Source organism: Scylla paramamosain, chromosome 3, assembly GCF_035594125.1.
Source record: "Scylla paramamosain isolate STU-SP2022 chromosome 3, ASM3559412v1, whole genome shotgun sequence".
Taxonomy (NCBI): Eukaryota; Metazoa; Arthropoda; class Malacostraca; order Decapoda; family Portunidae; genus Scylla; species Scylla paramamosain.
Genome location: NC_087153.1, coordinates 34,290,522 through 34,309,915, shown reverse-complemented (window position 1 = coordinate 34,309,915; position 19,394 = coordinate 34,290,522). Strand labels below are relative to the sequence as shown.

The window sequence follows — 19,394 nt, the reverse complement described above, 5'->3', positions numbered from 1 at the left end:
GAGAGAGAGAGAGAGAGAGAGAGAGAGAGAGAGAGAGAGAGAGAGAGAGAGAGAATATGGCATCTCCTTCGTTTACTCTTATTGTGAAAACGAATGAGAGTCACAAGAGAAGAAAGAAGGAAATAAAGTATGGGAGTGAAGGTGGAGAATGAAGAGAAGGACGAATGTATACGTAAATATTAAAAAAAGTACCAAAGTATCATTAAAAAATGCATGCACAGACAACCCAGTGATCCATTTTTTTCTGTTTTGCGAAGAAAGTGGAGATGGGTCAACAGTAGTAGTAGTAGTAGTAGTAGTAGTAGAGAGAGAGAGAGAGAGAGAGAGAGAGAGAGAGAGAGAGAGAGAGAGAGAGAGAGAGAGAGAGAGAGAGAGAGAGAGAGAGAGAGAGAGAGAACAGAAATGGTCGTGACAGATTCGTACAAAGTAACCATTTCATCTACAACTAAACAAGCCTCTGGGTCGGCCTCACGTCCTCGTGGCGGGGACGCGTGAGATCAGAGTTAAGGGGGGCGGAGTGGAGGGCGTAGGGGGGGAGAACAGGAGAAGAGGGCTGGAGGCATCAGGGTGCCCAGCCCCTTTTGGGAAATGATTGGGACTGTCTTTTGTATCGCATAATTAGTGAGATTTTGCGGTTGCTATGTGTGTGTGTGTGTGTGTGTGTGTGTGTGTGTGTGTGTGTCCTTATTTTGAGGAGTTTAGAGTTCCACTAACTAATTTTTTTAATAGTGATTTTCTATTTTTTTTTTTTTCACGAAAACACAAAATTCAACATTTGTACGCTTAATCCTCAGAAATGAGCTAAGGGAGACCTAATGTTATACGGGCGCACTGGTAAAGGGTGGGGGGGGAGAGGGAGAGACAGGTGAGAGGTGGGAAAAGGTGAGGTTCTGGGAAAGCAGGTGCATTGATTGAATTTAACTAATATGGCATCGCGTTCACGGGTTCTGTTTAGCAACTTGGTGCGTGGTAGAACATCTGTACCTATGAGTATATGACAGGAGGAGGAGGAGGAGGAGGAGGAGGAAGAGGAGGAGGAGGAGGAGGAGGAGGAGGAGGAGGAGAAGGAGGAGGAGGAGGAGTAGGAGGAGGAGGAGAAGGGTATAAAGGACAATCTTGTACTGATTTGCAATAACCAGTCCTTGAAAATGTACTAAGTCAAGCTAAAAGAAGGGCGAACGTGGGATATTAACCCCGAGTAGCCCTTAGTAAATCGGTGGGATATTCGTCTTATAAACAGACAAAAAAGGAAACTTATTCTCTACGTCCTTAAGTCCATAAAGTTGAGGATAGAAGCTCAATAAAAAGATTACTGTTGATAGATGACATACATGTAAAAAAAAAATCATATTGCAAAGCTTATAAAAAAGAAAAAAACCCTCAAAAGACTCAAAATCCAGTATGTATAGCGCTCGAAGCAGTTCCCAATACATGGATACATAAAAAAAAAAGCGACACAAAGCTGGAGAAATCGATATAAACAAAGTAGTTTCGTAAATATGACGACCTAACCTACGTGACGATATTAAATTTTGTGTGTCGTGTATTTGCTGTTCTTTTTTTAGTGCCCCAAGGAGAACCAAGAGAAGATGGAGGTCAGATGGGCGTGGGAAGCGGTGCGAATTGCTATCTACATGGACACGCGCGCTTGCACATAAGCGAAACGGCAGCGTGTGTTTATGCATTGACTCTGTGCGCAAATCTTACTGAGCACCATAAACCGTCTGCTGATTCTTTTATTTTTTTTTTCTAGGACACAAGTGTCGACCAGCATCCTAAGACGGTCTTTGCAATATTTCATCTAATTACCTGTGGATGAGCTTTCTTTTTTTTTTTTTCTTTATCGTAATCGTGAAAAGTGGAAAAGTTGATGTTTGTGATGCGTCTCTTCTTCTACATTTATTTATTTTCTCTCACTGATAACTTTCTGCATATATATATATTTTTTTCTGAGCACAGTTTCTTCAGAAGTACATAATTTTACATACTAGGTATTTTCTTTTCAATAATGAAACTAGAACTATTCAAAAACTTGGTTTTCTACTTCCAATCACTCTGTCACACCCTTTATATATTTTTGTAATTATCTGAGCACAAACTTTCAAAGCGTACAATATTTCACACACAGTACATATTTTCTCTTACCATAACGAAACGACAAAAGAATTATATTTTCTATATTAAATCACTCGTTTTTTAAAATTATTTTTGTAACTGATTCTTATGAGCACAATCTTTCGAAACGTACAAAAATTTCACTCGGGTTACTTATCTTCCCTTTCCCTAATAACGAAACTACGCAAAACATTCCTTTTCTACTACCTTTCTATCTATCACTCGGGCTTCTCACCGTCAGCGATGATCAAGCGCGCCATCCTACAGGTGATCCTTACACACCTGGGATAATGACAGCAATGAGCCACTACAGCTAATCAGAACACCTACAGGTCACCTATATAATAATACTGCATAACAACACTTAATGTAAATAAATGCTAGTAGTAATACAATGAGGAATGAATGCTTTGTCCTGACTGGAGGAACATTGCACCAATCATGAACCGGCTTGATCACTGTGCTAGCCAACTGGGGACTGGCTGAGGGAATGTTGGGCTTGATATGTGGAGGACTTGCCTAATGGTGGGGTTGGGGCGAGGCGAGGGAGGGGACGCTGACCTGAACGAATGGGGAGTATAAGATGCTTCGATCTTACTTTTACGTGTTAAGGTGTTCAACAGAAGCGTGCACCTGAAGACTGACAGTATTTCTTTAAGAGCGTGCGAGTGGCTTTAATGCATTACTCCTGTCCCCTCCTTGGTGATTTATAAGTGTAGTTGAGCAATTATATGTTCAAATGTTGATATGTCTTAATTCCAAGAAAAGGTTAGTAATTAAGAAAACATGCGAGACATAATCTAAACTATGAAAATTTCACCACACGTATATCTGTCTAGTCGTTGCTTCTGCTAATTCTTACTACTCACTTAATTAATGGTCGATCTGCTATACTGATTCAAAACTCTGCTTATATTCAGGTGCAAGCTCAGGTTGAAGACACGTTATTACACAAAAAAAAAAAAAATAATAAAAATAAAAATAAAAAGAGCTACATACACGCGCCCACAGAAAAAAGTGGACTTGTACGTAAGGCAATATAATTCTCGTATATATATCACGAGGAACGAATAATGGAACTTAAATAATACAATTGCAACACTCAGGGAATACTAGTCCCCAAACCAAACTGTATGACGCTGAACAGGTACTCTTAATTAACATTTCAAGTTAGTAACATCTGCCTCACCTACGCCCCGAGGCTCTGCAGAGCCCCTCACAAGCAGCGTCATCTCGGTGGTGCGGAACTCGGTGCTGAGGCGATGGTGGAGAGAGTGGTGCCTAGCCTAGTCCACCGCGTCGCAGAGTGAAGAGTCAGGGCGGTGTGGATGTGTGGTGAGTTTAGTTGGGATTTTGAGTTTTGTAATGGGGTGTGAATCTATTATCTCTTGCACTGACTGATCTGTCGCAGAGGGGAAGAGAAGGAGGGGAGTGGTTTGTTTGGCACGTGGAGCGTTAGAACAGGAAGTGTTTGGTTGGAAGAGGGGAGAAGTTGGATAGGTTATGGAATATGGAAGTCTTTCGTGACCTTTCCTTGTACTGCACTTTACGTATGGTTTGGTACCAATGTGAGGGTGTGTGTTGTGGCGCCTGGTGACATTCTTAACTAAGTGACATGGTGTTTTGTTTATTACTTGACTGACGCCTGTGTTTAGTGTTTGTTTGCTGCCACAGCGTTATGTATTGTTACGCCTATCTGTGCCGTGGCAGCCGTCTGTACCCTTGGTGTGGCTTTCAGGAACATTTGTGAGTCTTATCGACGAGATAGATTAATTTGAGTATCTCGCTCGGTGCGGCCCCGCGGTTCCGCGAAGACGAAGGGAACAGGGGACAGAGGCCCCGAGGAGTGCCGCGGCCTCACCGTTGTCGGGAGGTTGCCCAGGACGCCCCGAGGTGACTCCCTTGCCCGCCAGAGGAGCCTGCAGCTGGAGGCCAGGGTCTGGGAGGCTCTGGGGGTGTAAGTAGACGCAGCAGCATCAAGTAATCCAGCAGGTCCCGCTTGTGGCGGACGGGGGCAGGCTTGTCCCACTCCCTGTGCAGGGTTCATGAGTACGGGTAGTGGGGCAGCGTCCTTTGGGCGGCGGCGGTTGTGGTGGTTGGGGTGTCCGGCTGCGGGGAGCTGAGGGGCGAGGTGAGGGGCGCGGCGTGTAGCCCCAGTGGCGGCGAGGTGGCCAGGGGCGAGGTGGCTAATGGGGAGGAGGTGGCTAGCGGTGAGGTCGTGGCCAGGGCAGCTGCGGAAGACACGGCGGCCCAGTAAGGGGGTGGAGAGAGTAGTGGAGGTGGTGGGTGTGGGGAGGGCGGTGCCAGTGGCCCCGCACCAAGGGGGGAGGTGCTCCCCAGCAGCTGGGAGTACCCAGTGAGGAAGCTCAGGTCGGCGGGGTAGCGCTGCGCCTCGGCCGTCTGCTGCTGCCGCACTTGGTCCAGCCCACGGAAGTCGAACTTGTAGGCGTAGCGCTTGCCGTGCACCTTGGTCATGATGTTCTTGTCGTAGTAATACCTGCAACACACGGCAAATTACACATCTCATCGCAAGTCCTTCTGCTCACCTGAACACACCTGGAGACCTCCAGTCACTTTTTTTTGTGTGTGTGGCTTGTTACCTGTGATTATTATTGATATGGCACCGCTTGTGCACCTCATCGACATAAAATCTCATCTTTGTCCTTTATTGTTGCAGAGGATTGTTCAGCCGTTCTAATTCTGCAACTCGAATAATACGGTCAGTTATTTAGTAAAAAAAACATACAAGCCTTGACTTGGCTGTATTTTTCTCGTGTGTCTCAAGACTAATGTTAAGCTGCATTCTTGTCTTTATTTATGTATCAGAAAGACTGGTCTATGGCAAAGGCTAAAAAAGCCTGCTCATAAGACCGTTCCCGAAATTATATAGAAATAAAATAACCAAGAGAGAGATGAATAAAATTTTTTAAGTGTCTTAAAACTCCCCTTTTGAAATAGTTCATTTCGTAGGGATGAGGAAAAAACTGAAACAGACTTCCCGAGTTTATCAGTAAAAGGGATGAAAGAGTGAAGATACTGATTAACTCGTGCATCACTAAGTTGAGCAGGACAGGAATCAGCCTGAGTAGAAAGTCTTGCTCAGTGAGGCTGGGAGACGGGGAAAACATACTGTAAGCAAATTCAGAAGAGCAGTATTCATTGAAATACCGAAAGAATAAAGGGAGAGGTGCAACACTGCTGTCCAATGATATCTCCAGTGACCACCCCAACAAAGTCCTAATTATACTCGCTATCTAATTCATTAATAGAAACTTTTGATGATGAACCTCACATCTCGTGTTTTCGCAAGATTTAATTTTTTTTATTTTTTATTGACATTAGCATCACTATTTCTTGCAGACCTTGGGGCAAACCTTACCGTTAGTGCAGACCACACCGCTGGGACACTTTAGTCCCTATCCACTTGAGCGTGGGACCAGAAGCAAATGCAATCTTATAGCTATTTCAATTCTGCTCCCATGGCCTGAATATTCACCACTTGAAATGTTATCTATCACTTATCAGTCTTCTTTCGGCCAAGAATGACTTACTAACACTGAGCGGCCACTGAACGGCCACAGCAACCCGGGACTCACCGGAGGGCGCGGGAAAGCTTGTCGTAGTTCATGTTGGGTTTCGACTTTCTCTCACCCCAGCGGCGCGCCACCTCGTCTGGGTCGAGAATCTTGAACTCCCCCGCGGTGCCCTCCCAGGTGATGACGGCGGCATTGGCGGGGTCTGAGAGGAGCTCCAGAAGGAACTGCCACAGCTGGATCTGGCCTGACCCTTGCGCTGCCAGCCGTGAGGACCGAGGACCCAGCAGCTCGTAGGGATCCACTGTAATGCAAAGAGTGATATAGGCAGGTGTAGGGAGAGAACGAGAAGGAAAACCTGTGAGCTTGCTAAGAGATCAAATTTGGACGAAAGAAGGAGTAACATGAAACTGCATTAACAACTGACATGCACAGAAGGCCAGAGTGGAGGATATTTGTTATTATTATTTTTATTATTATTATTATTATTATTATTATTATTATTATTATTATTATTATTATTATTATTATTATTATTATTACTACTACTACTACTACTACTACTACTACTACTACTACTACTACTACTACTACTACTACTACTACTACTACTACTACTACTACTACTACTACTACTACTACTACTAATTATTATTATTATTATTATTATTATTATTATTATTATTATTATTATTATTATTATTATTATTATTATTATTATTATTATTATTATTATTGTTATGATTATGATTATTATTAGTTACCACTATAATTGTCATAATATACAAATATGCAGTTAAATTTTAGATACATTTCTTAGTGTTGTCGAAATTACAAGAATATTATGTATTTTGTTTAATTTTCAATACAATTACAATACAAATGTAATTTACTGAAAGTTTGAGAATTACTATCAAACTTATACAAGTAAGGAAAGGTTGATTTATGTATGTATGATTTAATTCTTCCTTGCACTACGTTTTTCAGTGTTTACCTGCCTACTTCCCTCCCTCACCACCCAGTAGTTCCTCATGAACTCTCCCTTCTCTCAGTCTTTCACTCCCACCTGGTCCCCGTTGCCTCTTTTTTTAGGCCATTTCGCCCCCCACCCCCACCCTTCCTTTCTCCTCCGCAACCCTCTTCTCTACATCCATTTTCCCTCCATTACTCCATTCATCCACTCCTCCCTCATTACCCGAGTTAGCGAAGTGCAGGTACTCGGTGGAGGCCGCCCACACCGGCATCCTCACGCCCACCTGCGCCCACACCGCCCACGGAGACGCCACTGCACCACGCCCACTCTCGATCCAGGGAGACAAGACCTGGCACCTCCCGCCCCTCCAGATCACGCCCACGCCCTTTCCCCGCCCATCCTCGAGGCTGCCAATCGCCAGGGGATCTGTTCGATAAGCCACGCCCCACAGACGAAGGCAGCCAATCCACGTGTAGCTTCGTCAGGTGGTGTGTTCCAGCCACGTCCCCTGGACCACTAGCCGCTGGAAATCGATAACCTCTGCGGCTTCACTAATCAGAGAGCGAGTAGCCGTGTGACGTCACCAGGTTGGGCGTGATATAGGAGGGCGTGAACGATTGGACTAGTAGTAGATGTAGAAATTAAGGGCGTGGCTTAGGGCGTGAAGGAAGGGACAAGAGGTGGGCGTGTGGACTGATGTGGAGGGGTCTTTAAAATTTTCACTGCGTGTAGATTTTTTTTTTTTCCAGGTATTGCAATGCGTAGGGGATGTTGCGTGGTGGTGTTGAAGGCCGCTGCTTGAGGGCCTGGGGAGCTGCCGGCGTGGGTGTTTTATATATCGTGTAGTTTCTGGAGTTAGCAAATATGGGTCCGTCAGATGGTTCAAACAGTTGTTAGTCGCACATGCTTAGCTAGATGTGGGTGTTATGTAATTATTCTGTAGGCGGTTTTGTGTGTTCATTTTAGACAGAAAAAAATTGCGAAACGAAACTGGTGAAATTATTTTAGTTTATCTATAATTCATCGAAGTAGAAACATAGGTTATTTCTTGAGTTTTTATAAGAAATATTTTCTGTGTATTCGCCATACACAGTTTATTAACTATGAATAATTAGTACGTAAAAAAAAGGTATAATTTATTTTGCACACACACACACACACACACACACACACACACACACACACACACACACACACACACACACACACACACACACACACACACACACACACACACACACACACACACACACACACACACACACACACACACACACACACCGCTAGACACAACACTCGCACTCCTTAATCATCACTGTTCATCTTCGTCCTCAGGTTTTGTTTCCTCATATAAAGATATCGTGTGCGTCGGTAGTTTATAAACGAATAAAAAAGTTTATAGGCAGTTCGAGTTTCAAGAGCCAGACAGCACAGTGCATGGAAAGACCGGGAAGAAAATGTAATTGGCATCAACGGTATTACCTTAGCGTTATTATATTGTGCTTGTTAATGTACTGGCATGAGTAGATTCAAGAGCAAATTGAGTGTTGCATGATTACTGTTTTAGAATAATATAACAATAGTAATGATAACGATAATATGGAAATAATAATAAAAAAAAACAATGGTAATAATCATAATGATGATGATGATAATAATAATAATAATAATAATAATAATAATAATAATAATAATAACAATAATAATAATAATAATAGTTAATATGATAATAGTTTGTCACTGAAGAACTGAAAATATTGTAATAGAAAACTCAAAAATGAATGAATGCTTATGTCATTCAGGAAAGCATTCATAGATTTTAGAATACTGACGCAGACATGTTAGTTAAATTGTTGTAATACAAATTAACCATGCATGTATTGCCTTAATGAACCGTATCGCTGAGGCGGTGGAGTGCAGGCTGGGTCAGGGGTGTGCGTGAACTTCTATTGTGAATATTGAAAATTTGACTAATATGCGGACGTAGTGCAGTAGTGTGTGTGTGTGTGTGTGTGTGTGTGTGTGTGTGTGTGTGTGTGTGTGTGTGTGTGTGTGTGTGTGTGTGTCAGTCAGATAATGTTCTCTTTTATCCATGCATTTAATTGGCAGACTTAATGCACCGCAACAACGGGGTTATGCAGACCTACTAAACTATAATGACTAAATAATAACAGGACAATAACAAAACTAGATTGTTATAAGTTCTTTGGAATCATCATGACAGTCAAGCACAGATCCGAACTGTATTCACCACCACCACCACCACCACCACCACCCACACTATGGCCCGCCGTCACTATTCGCATGTTTCATCGGTTAAGGGAAAGTAATAGGTTCTTGTTTTTCAATGGTTTTCTGAATAATAATCATGTGATATGTTTTCTTCCAGAGCTGTGAGCATTATAACAGCACCGCTGCAAACTGAAGTACAATTCGGTGGTAAGAAAACACGGGATGAAGGAGAAACATATTTTTTGTAATGTTTCGGTTACTGCTTTCTTCAGAGGGAAATTTTAGATATATTTCTTTCTGTAAATGAACTTTAAACGTTAGAGAAATTTAGTGTTTATACTTCACTACTGTTTTTCTTATTAAATTTACAAGTTCAGCTGAGTTAAAATTGCCGATATTTCTTCCTGTCGCCGTCATCATGAATACAAGCATGTGATCAAAATATTTATATCTTTATGTGTCCTCAGGTGGGCGGCACCGGAACTGACAGAGGACCGGACATGCAGTGTTTGGTGCCGTGGGGAATGTGTCACTTCTGGACGAGTGACGCAAAACTCTCACGTTCAATGAAGGCTCACCGCAAAGACTCTACATCGGTGTGCTTGCGTGGTCACGTTACGTAGAGTGCCTTGGTGAAGTGTTTTCGGTCTCACTGGACTTCGGCGTTTCACTCATCGCCGCCACAAGTCAGCGCACAGGATAAAAGGTAAAAACTGAACTATTTGTACCTATTATTGTTGTGAAAAAAGGAATAGTAATAAGGATAGAGACAATCGATTAAGTTTGTAGGACCCAAGTTTGGAAATTGGGTATGACCAACACAGACTAGGAAGGAACACACTGGTAAATGATCAGCGTATTCATCTCACAATTAACAAATCCCAGGTTCGATGCCCCAGCCAGGACGAAACGGACGGACACCGCATAATACCCTTTACCTGTTAGCTAGCAGTCCTCAGGTACCGGGTATAACTCGGGTGTTATACCTGCGTGCAGGGGGAGGTGGCCCTCTTCATTACATATTCGAACACATCAGTTGTTTTTGGCGCCATAGCGTGGAAGGGGTTGACGATAAGAGGGCGGTTCTTACTTAAACAAAGGTCCTAAAAGATGCACGAAATCTTTAAGCATCCATAACACCTCTTGCTGTGTGAGCGTCTTTATCTCAAAATGCAAACAGGAAAAGTTTATCCTGTCTTAAGTGTCTGAGTATTTCACGTAAGTCCGGCCTTTTTGTATTAAATTGCTCGCGTGTTAAAAAAAATTTCATAGGGAGAGGGATTTGGATAAGAATAATGATAACAATTCGTACACAGTGGTTCAAGGTTTACGACGATGGTCTGTGTAAATTATGGGAAAATAATAGTTATTTAGTAAAAGTCCCCCCTAAAAAAAAAAATGGTATTGTGATGCAGTGGTACATCGCCACACGTTGATAGTGCGAAGGTAACGCTAATGAGCGGCAAGCGGCTGATTCACGCCCCTCACCAGACGATCTATTGCTGATAACTGTAATTAATGAGCCAGGGCGGTGTGTGTGTGTGTGTGTGTGTGTGTGTGTGTGTGTGTGTGTGTGTGTGTGTGTGTGTGTGTGTGTGTGTGTGTGTGTGTGTGTGTTTACCTAATTGTGGTGTACAGAGCGTGAGCTACACTCGTCTGATCCTTTTATCCACTCTATCCAGTCTCTTCTTCATTTGATATCCACTCCTCGCTGCTACCATCTCTGCTAGCGAGCTCGCGCGTGTGCGCATTTGTATGAGAAAATTGTCCATGAAATAAGGAACAAGATCAGCAGTTATCTGGAATCTCCAGATCGGTAATTAGGGAAAAGCAAACCTCGGCTGAACGGAAATCATTCCCATTATTATCGTTTCTTTTCTTTACTCACGTGGTTCATTTGTAATAATTTGTCATTTTCCTCCAGGCTGGTTGGTTCCATTCTTTGTCCCTCCCTCAGGTAGCAGCTGCTCAATTAAGTGCTTTTAATATCTCCTTTTTATCAGTTCCTGCATTCCGTATTTGTTTGCGTGTATGTCAGTCTTCCTGTTTAGCTATCTATCACTTTCGCTTTTACAACTATTCTTATTAATGATATGGAGTGATAGTGTCAACGGAGCATTTTTTCTTTTTCAACTTAAAAAAAAAGACGTTAAGATTCACAAGAAAATAAATTAGTAACAAAGTAACATTATGATTCATATAAGCATTTCTGCACAATTAGTGTCCGGAGTCATGTTTATTTGAATTAATAGGTGGTGGTCGGCCCCCCATATGCCAACACTTGCTGAGAGACGAACCCGGCTGTCCCATCCGGTAAAAATTGTTTCTCTTGAAATTCTACGGAGACCGCGTGCCGGGTTTCAATTGGAAATGTACGCGTAGTACGTTCTACATACGGACATGTATTTCACGTGCTTTCATTTGTGACGGAAGAGACTTTGCAATATGAAGTGGCAGAAAACATGCATATGCACGTAACCACGCACGTACGGACGTAAGCACGTAAGCAGATACGATTACGTCTCCCTTGCCCCACCCTCCTTACACACACACACACACACACACACACACACGCACATTTTATTTTATAAACAAAAAAAATAAGGAAACTGTTGTTTGCAGCTGACAAATATAGTATGAAAATAAGAAAACTAAATTATAATATGATTTTATCAGGAAATCTGAAAACCTGCAGTGAATATCACTTGTACTGCGCCGGCACCAATGATGCTTACTGCAGCGATGAAAAGAGAGAAAAAAAAATAATAATCTCTTTTCTCCCTTCGTATCAAGAATTATCTTTTAAAATGCTACCTTTTGGGTATTTAGCAATTTTACAATTTTTTTTTTTTTTGTGTATATAATTTGTGCTATTTATGCTTATAAAATGTAAATAAGAGCGGCAACTATAGAAACATTTCCACCCATGTTTGTGTCCTTCACTCGGTCGTCCTTTAGCTTTTCTCTAATCATCAGTGCCGGTAACACCACAAATGCGAATCGCTTTTACACTTCTCACCGCAACACGTTATTGCACATTCCAACAACATATTTCTTTTCTAACCATCAGCTCACTCACACACAGGTTAACTTTCATGTAGCTTTTCTAGGCACTAAGAGGCGCGTATTTCTCGTCTGTTTTGCCGAGTACAGTCATTTGTTTCTCCCACGTTGAAAGGGAGAAATTAGACGGTAAACGACGGGCACTAGGATACCTGGCGCGGTTCACACTTGAATACGAGATTAGAGGAATGAAGGCTGACTGGATGGAAGACTGATTATGAGCACCAGAGAGAGAGAGAGAGAGAGAGAGAGAGAGAGAGAGAGAGAGAGAGAGAGAGAGAGAGAGAGAGAGAGAGAGATAATGTGGTAGATTATAGAAGAATAGGAACTGAAGAAAAGAAAGAAAGTCAGAGGTTAAGGATAAAGAAGGAAGTAAAGCTAAGGATTGGAGAAGGGAATAAGAAGAAAAAAAGGAATCTATGGTGAGAGAAAGGAGGAAGCAAGGCTGAAGCTAAAGAAGAGAGATTATGAGAGAAGGAATGAAAATGAAAGAGGGATAGAGAAAAGGGAACTGATAACACTAGGAGAGGTTGAGAGAGAATCAATAAGATGAGAAGTAGAAGAGAGAAGGAAATGAAGATATGAAGAGAGATGTTGAGAGAAGACAGCAGGGATAAGGGAGGAGGAGAGGCTGAGGAGAGAGAGAGAGAGAGGCCGCGAGGAGGGAGGCTGGCGGATGAGGCGCGGCGAGGCTGGGAGCACGCGAGGTCTGCCGCACTACCTTCACTCCTCCAGATCACTTGTTCGCCTCGCAGGTCGCGCCTCTGTATATACCGTGCGATCTTCCCCTCCTCTCCTGCCCCCATTGTCTCCCGCATCCCCTCCGTCCCTCCCGCTGCTCTCCTCCACTCTCCCTCCCTTCCTTCCCATCCCATTCTCTTTCTCTCCAATCCTTCTCACCTTGACTCTTTCCCCCCTCTTCATTCCTCCCTCTCTCCCTTGCTCTCACCCACTCAGTCACCCCCGGCACTGTCCCCAGAATCTTCCTTCCTCCTTGGCACCTCCTCATCCCCTCCCTTCCCTCCCGTCTCCTCCTTCCCTGCCTGCCGCCTCCTTTCCTCCCGGCGCCGCCACAAGGCTTACCGCCCCATCTAATTATCACAGAAAGTGCTCAATAATTCTATTTTACCAGCGTTATCTCCTGAGCTTAATACCGGTGTGAGGGCACTTGGGCCGCTGCGGGGAGGAGGGTGAGCGTGTGTCGGGGAGCGCTGCAGGCCCGTGAAAAGAGAGGCTGCATGAAGGGAGGCAGGGAGGCAGGCAGGGAGGGAGGACAGGAGGTGTGAATGTACTGTCACGAAAGTTTTTTTTTCTTTTGTTTTATTTGTGTGTGTTTAGTTATGTTGGTGTTTGTTGTTATTGTTTATTTGTGGCGGTGTTGATCATGATGATGTATCATTGTCGGTACTACGGTTACTCATAGTTTAGTTTTTGCAGGTGTTTTATTAGGTAATCTTCAGTACATAGTTTTTTTCTTTGCATTCGAATACACGTAATTTTGTTCAGGTATAAATACTGAATAAAAAAAGAGGCAGTTGACTTCTATTCCTACTACTACTACTACTACTACTACAACTTTCACATTTACAAGTACCACCACTATTTCTCCGCTGTGACTCGTAAACTCAAATGATCATAAACAGACAAGTAGTCACAAGCACTTTTCATGCATACTGTAAGTGAAAACAAGCCATCAAACAAAACAATAAAGAAAACAAGCCACCTGATACGTAATAAACGGAAAGTGAAAAATAAACATTCCTGGTCTTATTTATCTACTCTCTCTTTTTTTTTGTCCCTGCTACTTTTTTTTTTTTATCTCTTTTTCGTGTAATGGAAAGTGACCGTCAGGGGAAGCTCACTTGATCCCAAAGGTTACCATTCACCAGGTCACCAAGATTAGGGGGAGATGGTTCCTCTTTGCCCCTTCCTCCCCATCGCCCATCCCTTCCTTCCTTCCTTCCTTCCTCCCTCCATTCCTTCCTCCTTTCTAACTTTCCTTTTCCTTTCCGTCACTCTTCATTCTTCCTTCCCATCTTTATCCTCCACTTCTTTGTGCCCTTAATCTCTCAATCCAGTGGTTTCCAATACTCTCTCTCTCTCTCTCTCTCTCTCTCTCTCTCTCTCTCTCTCTCTCTCTCTCTCTCTCTCTCTCTCTCTCTCTCTCTCTCTCTCTCTCTCTCTCTCTCTCTCTCTCTCTCTCTCTCTCCGGTCGACTCCTCCATCAATCCCCGAGATGAGTGAGTTTTGAAAAATGAAGGAGGAGGAGGAAGAGGAGGAGGAGGAGGAAAGGAGGAGGAGGAGGAGGAGGAGGAGGAGGAGGAGGAGGAGGAGGAGGAGGAGGAGGCGGAGACGGTGAAGGGGATGAAGGAGTGAAAGGCAGAAGAGAAGGAAGTGGAGATGGGAGATGAATGGAGAAGTGAATAGAGAAAATGGGAAGAATTGAGAAGACAGTGAGAGAGAGGAGAGAAGAGTGAGAGAGGCAGGAAGGAATGGAGGCATTTCGGAAGTTGGTTAGGAGAATTTTAACATGGGAAGAGAGAGTGAGTGAGAGAGATTTAGGGCGAGAGACAGAGAACAAGAAATAGACAAGGAAGGAAAGGGAAAGGAAGAAAGGAGTGAAAGAGAAAAAAAATTAATAAATAAACGTAAAAAAAAGAACATAAAAATAAGATAATTAAAACAAACACAAAAATAATGAAAAAGAAGCGGCGATTATGTGTAAAAAAAAAGAAAACAAATGAAAGACTATGAAGAAGGAAAAAAATAAGAAAATCAACAGATAAAATGACTCAATAGATTTTTTATGTATTTATTGAGAAGGAAGGAAGGAAGGAAGGAAGGAAAGAAAGGAAGGGGGAGAGAAGAGAAAAGAAAGTAGGTAGTTAGGGTAAGAAGGGAGAGAGTAGGGAGAAGATGAGGAGGATAGGAATAAGATGAGGTGATTAGTGGTAGGAATGGATGCAAAAGATGAAGGATAAGGAGGGAGGGTAAATGTTAAGTGTACGGAACAGTGAAAGGGGAGTGAGGTGGAGCAGAAAAAAAGACGTTGACAGAGGGAGAGAATGAGAGAGAAGGGAGAATATGAAAAGAGAGGAAGGTTGAGAGAGAGAGAAAAAAAAAAAGACATATAAGTGACTGAAAGAGGAAGAGGAGGAGGAAAGGAAGTAGGAAAGGACTAAAGAGGAAGGGAGGAAAAGAACAAGAAAGAAGGGCAAAGAGAGATAAAGGGAGGGAAAAGGAGGAACTAAGGGAGGTTTGGAGGGAGGAAAGGAACAAGGGAAGGGAATGGGAGGAGTAATAACTAACGGGGGGAGGGATGAAAGCAAGAAAGAACCACATGGACAAAAAGAAAAGGGGAGGAGGAATGAAAGGAAGAAAGAAAGAAGCAAAGGAAATGGAGAGAAGGAGAAACCAAGAGAGGAAAATAGGGAATGGAAAAAAGAACAACTAAGGGAGGGCTGGAGGAAAGAAAGAAAGCGAAGGGAAGGAAGAGGAGCAGAAGAAACCAAGGGAGAAACGTAGTGGAGGAGAGAAAGAACTAAAGAATGGAAGGAAGGAAGAAGAGCGAGGGAAGGGGTGGGAAAGAGGACTAAGGTAGAAGGAGGAAGAGGAGGAGGAGGAGGACGAGGAAGAACTAAGAGAGAGTTTGAAGAAAGAAAGCAGGAGTGGGACGGAAAAGAAAGGAGACCAAGGGAGAAAGGAAGAAAGGGAGAGAAGGAGGAGGAGCAAGAATTGAGGGAGAGTTGGAGGAAAGGAGCGAAGGGAGGGAAGAGGGAGAGGAGTAAAGGAGGAAGAGAAGAGGGAGGAGGGAGGGGGAGGAGGGAGGTGCCCGGTAATGCCTTGCCATGATAAAGGAAGACATAACTTGGGCATATTGATAAGTGTGGAAATCCAGCAGACTGAGAGTTCACCCGCGTCCTTTGGGGTCACCTCGTTATTGCCTCTCTCTCTCTCTCTCTCTCTCTCTCTCTCTCTCTCTCTCTCTCTCTCTCTCTCTCTCTCTCTCTCTCTCTCTCTCTCTCTCTCTCTCTCTCTCTCTCTCTCTCTCTCTCTCTGCGATTCCCAACACACTGAATTGTTTGATTATTTCGCTTTTTTTTTTTACCTTCGTATCTTCGTAAGTGAGATAATTTATTTTTTTTATTACAAGTGAGAGAATTAACGGCAAAAGAAGGAAATTAAAATAAAAGAAAAAGGAGGAGGAGGAAGAGGAGAAAAAGAAAGAAGGTTGAAAGAGTTATAAATTTACGTAATGAGTATCAACCAAATAAATATAAAGGAAATAAGCACAAAACAAAAAAAAAAAAAAAAAAAAAAAAACACGAAGGAAAAAAAGAAGAGTTAAAAATAAAGTACAGTAAACCAACTCAACAACAGTTACTCTAAAACAGTGACGAAAATTAAACTCAATCAACACACACACCAAAAAAAAAAAAACAGTACAAACAAACAAATACACAAATACAAAAAACAAAAAAAAAAAAAAAATAAAAACACCATTAAAAAAAGGGGGGATCTTGCAGGAGAGAAAGAAGAAGAGAGACAGAGGGGGGAGGAAGGAGAGAGGAAGAGGAGGAGGAGGTGGAGGAAAGAGGAGGAGAAGGCAAGGATTCCCACCAGAGCAGGGTTAGATCCCTTGCACCTCCTTGCCACTAAAGCCGGTGAAATATTGAAGGGTTTGTGGCGGAACGGGAGGAGGAGGAGTAAGAGGAGGAGGAGGAGGAGGAGGAGGAGGAGGAGGAGGAGGAGGAGGAGGACGAGCTGGGATGTTGAAAAAGAGGGAACGAAAGAGAGGGAAAAGACAAAGAGTGAGGAAGAGGAGGAGGGAAAAGAGGAAGAAGAGTAAGAAGAGGACGGAAGAAAAAGAGAAGGTGGTGTGGTGGAGAAAGAGATACGAGAGAGAGAGAGAGAGAGAGAGAGAGAGAGAGAGAGAGAGAGAGAGAGAGAGAGAGAGAGAGAGAGAGAGAGAGAGAGAGCGTTCAAGATGACAATACAAATACTACCAAGCGGTTTAATAAAGAAAAAAATGAAAACTTAAAAAAGAAAATAAATAAAAGAAATAACAGTATGGTGATTGAACAGTGAATGTAGAGAAAGGATAAGGAAGAAGATGATGATATTACCATGAAATCCGCCTTCCCCCCCAATGGAAGGTTAGGGAGAGATGAAGAGGGCAGAGAAGGAGGAGTGACTGTTGATGATAATGGGGAGAGAAGGAGAAATGGTATAAGAAGGGGAGGACAAGAAGTATGTTTTGGTAGTTATGGTGTTGATAATGGTGTTAGTGGTGGTGGGGTGGTGTGAACTGTTGGCAGCGGGAGTGTTTGACTGTTGATAATGAGAAGAGGAAGAAATAATAATAAGAAGAATAAGAGTAAGAATAAGAAGAAAAATAAGAAATATGGAGAAAAATAAAGAATAATTCTCTTTACAATAAAAAAAGGAGGAGGAGATTGAGGAAGGTGAAAAAAGAGGAAGAGAAGGAAATACTGTATGAAATATGGAACAATAGAAAGAAGAAAAGAAAAAGAAAAAAACTAAATAAAGAAGAAAGATCTCGGATGATTTAGAAAAATAGGAAACGAAGGATGAGAAGTTAAAATAATAAGAGGAAAAGAAGAAAAAGAAAAATAAATAAATAATGATAACATGAACGATGGTAAGAAAGAAACTAGAGAACATCGATAAACAGAAAGACGAGGATGAGAACATATAAAAACAAAACAAAATAAAGAAAAGATATTGAAGATAATAAAGAAAGAATAAAGAAGAGGAGGAGGACAAGGAAGAAAAATTGAAGAAGAGGAGAAAAAGAAGAGAAGGAAGAGCAAGGAAGAAAAAGATGAAGAAAAGAAAAAAAAAACGATCCGGAGGAGGAGGAGGAGGAGGAGGAGGAGGAGGAGGAGGAAGAAGGTGGTAGAAGCAGGGAGGAGAAGTCAGAGGAGGAGGAGGAGGTTGTGGTGTTGGTGGTGGAGGTGGAGGAAGTGGGGGTATGGAGGGAGGGAGGGGAAGGCAGAGGCATCAGACTTGGTAATGTGGAGGCGCCCCGCTGGCCTGCCACATCCCCACCCTGAGCCCGGGATCGACCCCCCGCTCTCCCTCCGTTTTTATTTGCTTTAAATGACACGAGTTTTCTGGCGCGCCGTGACCCCAGCAGCTCCCCGCGGGGCCTGCCGGTGAGGGAGGAAGGAAGGAAGGAAGGAAGGAAGGAAGGAAGGAAGGAGGGAGGGAAGGAAGGAAGGAATAGGGAAGGGAAAAAGAGGAGGGTACATATAGGGGAGGTGGTGAACATGAAAGGAAAGGCAGGTACGAAGGAAGGAAGGAATGGGAAAGGAAAAAAAAAAGAAGAGGGTACATGTAGGAGAGGAAAGGCAGGAGGGAAGTAAGGAAGGAAGAATGGAAGGTTGGAAGAGGAGGGAATGAACGTGAAAGGAAAAGAAGGTAGGGAGATAGGCAGGCAGGAAGGAAGGAAGGAATAAAGGAAGGGAGAAAGGAAATTATTAGAATGGAAAGTAGGAAGGAGAGATGAAAGGACAAATGGAATGGAAAGAAGGAAGAAGGAAAATGGAGGAGGAAGAGAGAAGGCAGGAAAAGGAAGAAAAATTAGAATATGAAAGAACGGAAGGAAGGAAGGAAGGAAGGAACGAAGAATGAATAGTGGAAGGAAAGAAGAGGGGATGAAGAAAAGTAAGATCGGGACGAGAATTAGAAGAAAGGAAGTGAATATGGAACGGTAAGAAAGAATTCATGAAATGGAAGGAAGGAAGGATGGAAAGGAAGGAAGAATGAGAGGAAAAAGGAAGATAGGGGAGTAAACATGAAATAGGAGGAGAGTATGAAAGGAAGGAAGAAAGGAAAACAAAAGAAGGAAGGAGAGAGGAAGGATGGAAGGGTATAAATAGGAAAAAATAATTAAAGGGAAAGAAGTGAATATGTAATTGTAGGATAGGAGGACATTAAGAAAAAAATAGAACAGGGAACTAGATAGAACAAAAAAGAGAGAAAGGAAAGGAGAAAATAGGAAAGGGGAATATGTGTGTGTAAACAGAGGAAAGAATGAACGCGGAAGAAAGGGAATGGAAACAGATGATGCAGAAAATAAATTGAGGAAGTGATTGAAAAAGAGAGAGAGCAAGCAGAGGAAGGAAGGGAGTCAGAAAAGCAGCACAGGGTCTTGATCACACCACACCACACCGCATTACACCACACCATAGCACACCACACCTCAACACAACATCACATTCTACTTACGTCACATCATACCACACCTCACCACACTCCACCACACACCACCACATTCGTAACCTACTATAATTCTACACAGTAAAATACATCCAACCACATTACACAACATTACAACAGACAAAGCAAATAGAAAAAAAAAACATGAAAATGGATGTCATCAAAGGAAAAGTACCTTAATTGACACCACCAGAAGTTACAAAATAGACATATTATACCACAAAACCACAAAA

At 42.7% G+C, this 19,394-nt stretch overlaps 1 protein-coding gene and 1 long non-coding RNA gene across 2 annotated transcripts in view; one reads left to right on the top strand and one right to left on the bottom strand.

Moving 5' to 3' along the window:
- LOC135094192 (uncharacterized) overlaps window positions 1–19,394 on the top strand; it is a 46,201-nt gene that overhangs the window by 11,455 nt on the left and 15,352 nt on the right. Inside the window, exon 2 of the long non-coding RNA XR_010263656.1 lies at window positions 9,321–9,559. This is a non-coding gene — a long non-coding RNA (uncharacterized LOC135094192). The remainder of the gene's footprint in view (window positions 1–9,320; window positions 9,560–19,394) is intronic.
- LOC135094183 (uncharacterized) overlaps window positions 317–19,394 on the bottom strand; it is a 123,788-nt gene continuing 104,710 nt past the window's right edge. Inside the window, exons 4-5 of the mRNA XM_063994040.1 lie at window positions 5,712–5,952; window positions 317–4,612 (exon numbers count right to left, since the gene is read on the bottom strand). Of these exons, the coding sequence (XP_063850110.1) occupies window positions 4,159–4,612; window positions 5,712–5,952 (695 nt within the window). The 3' untranslated portion in view covers window positions 317–4,158. The remainder of the gene's footprint in view (window positions 4,613–5,711; window positions 5,953–19,394) is intronic.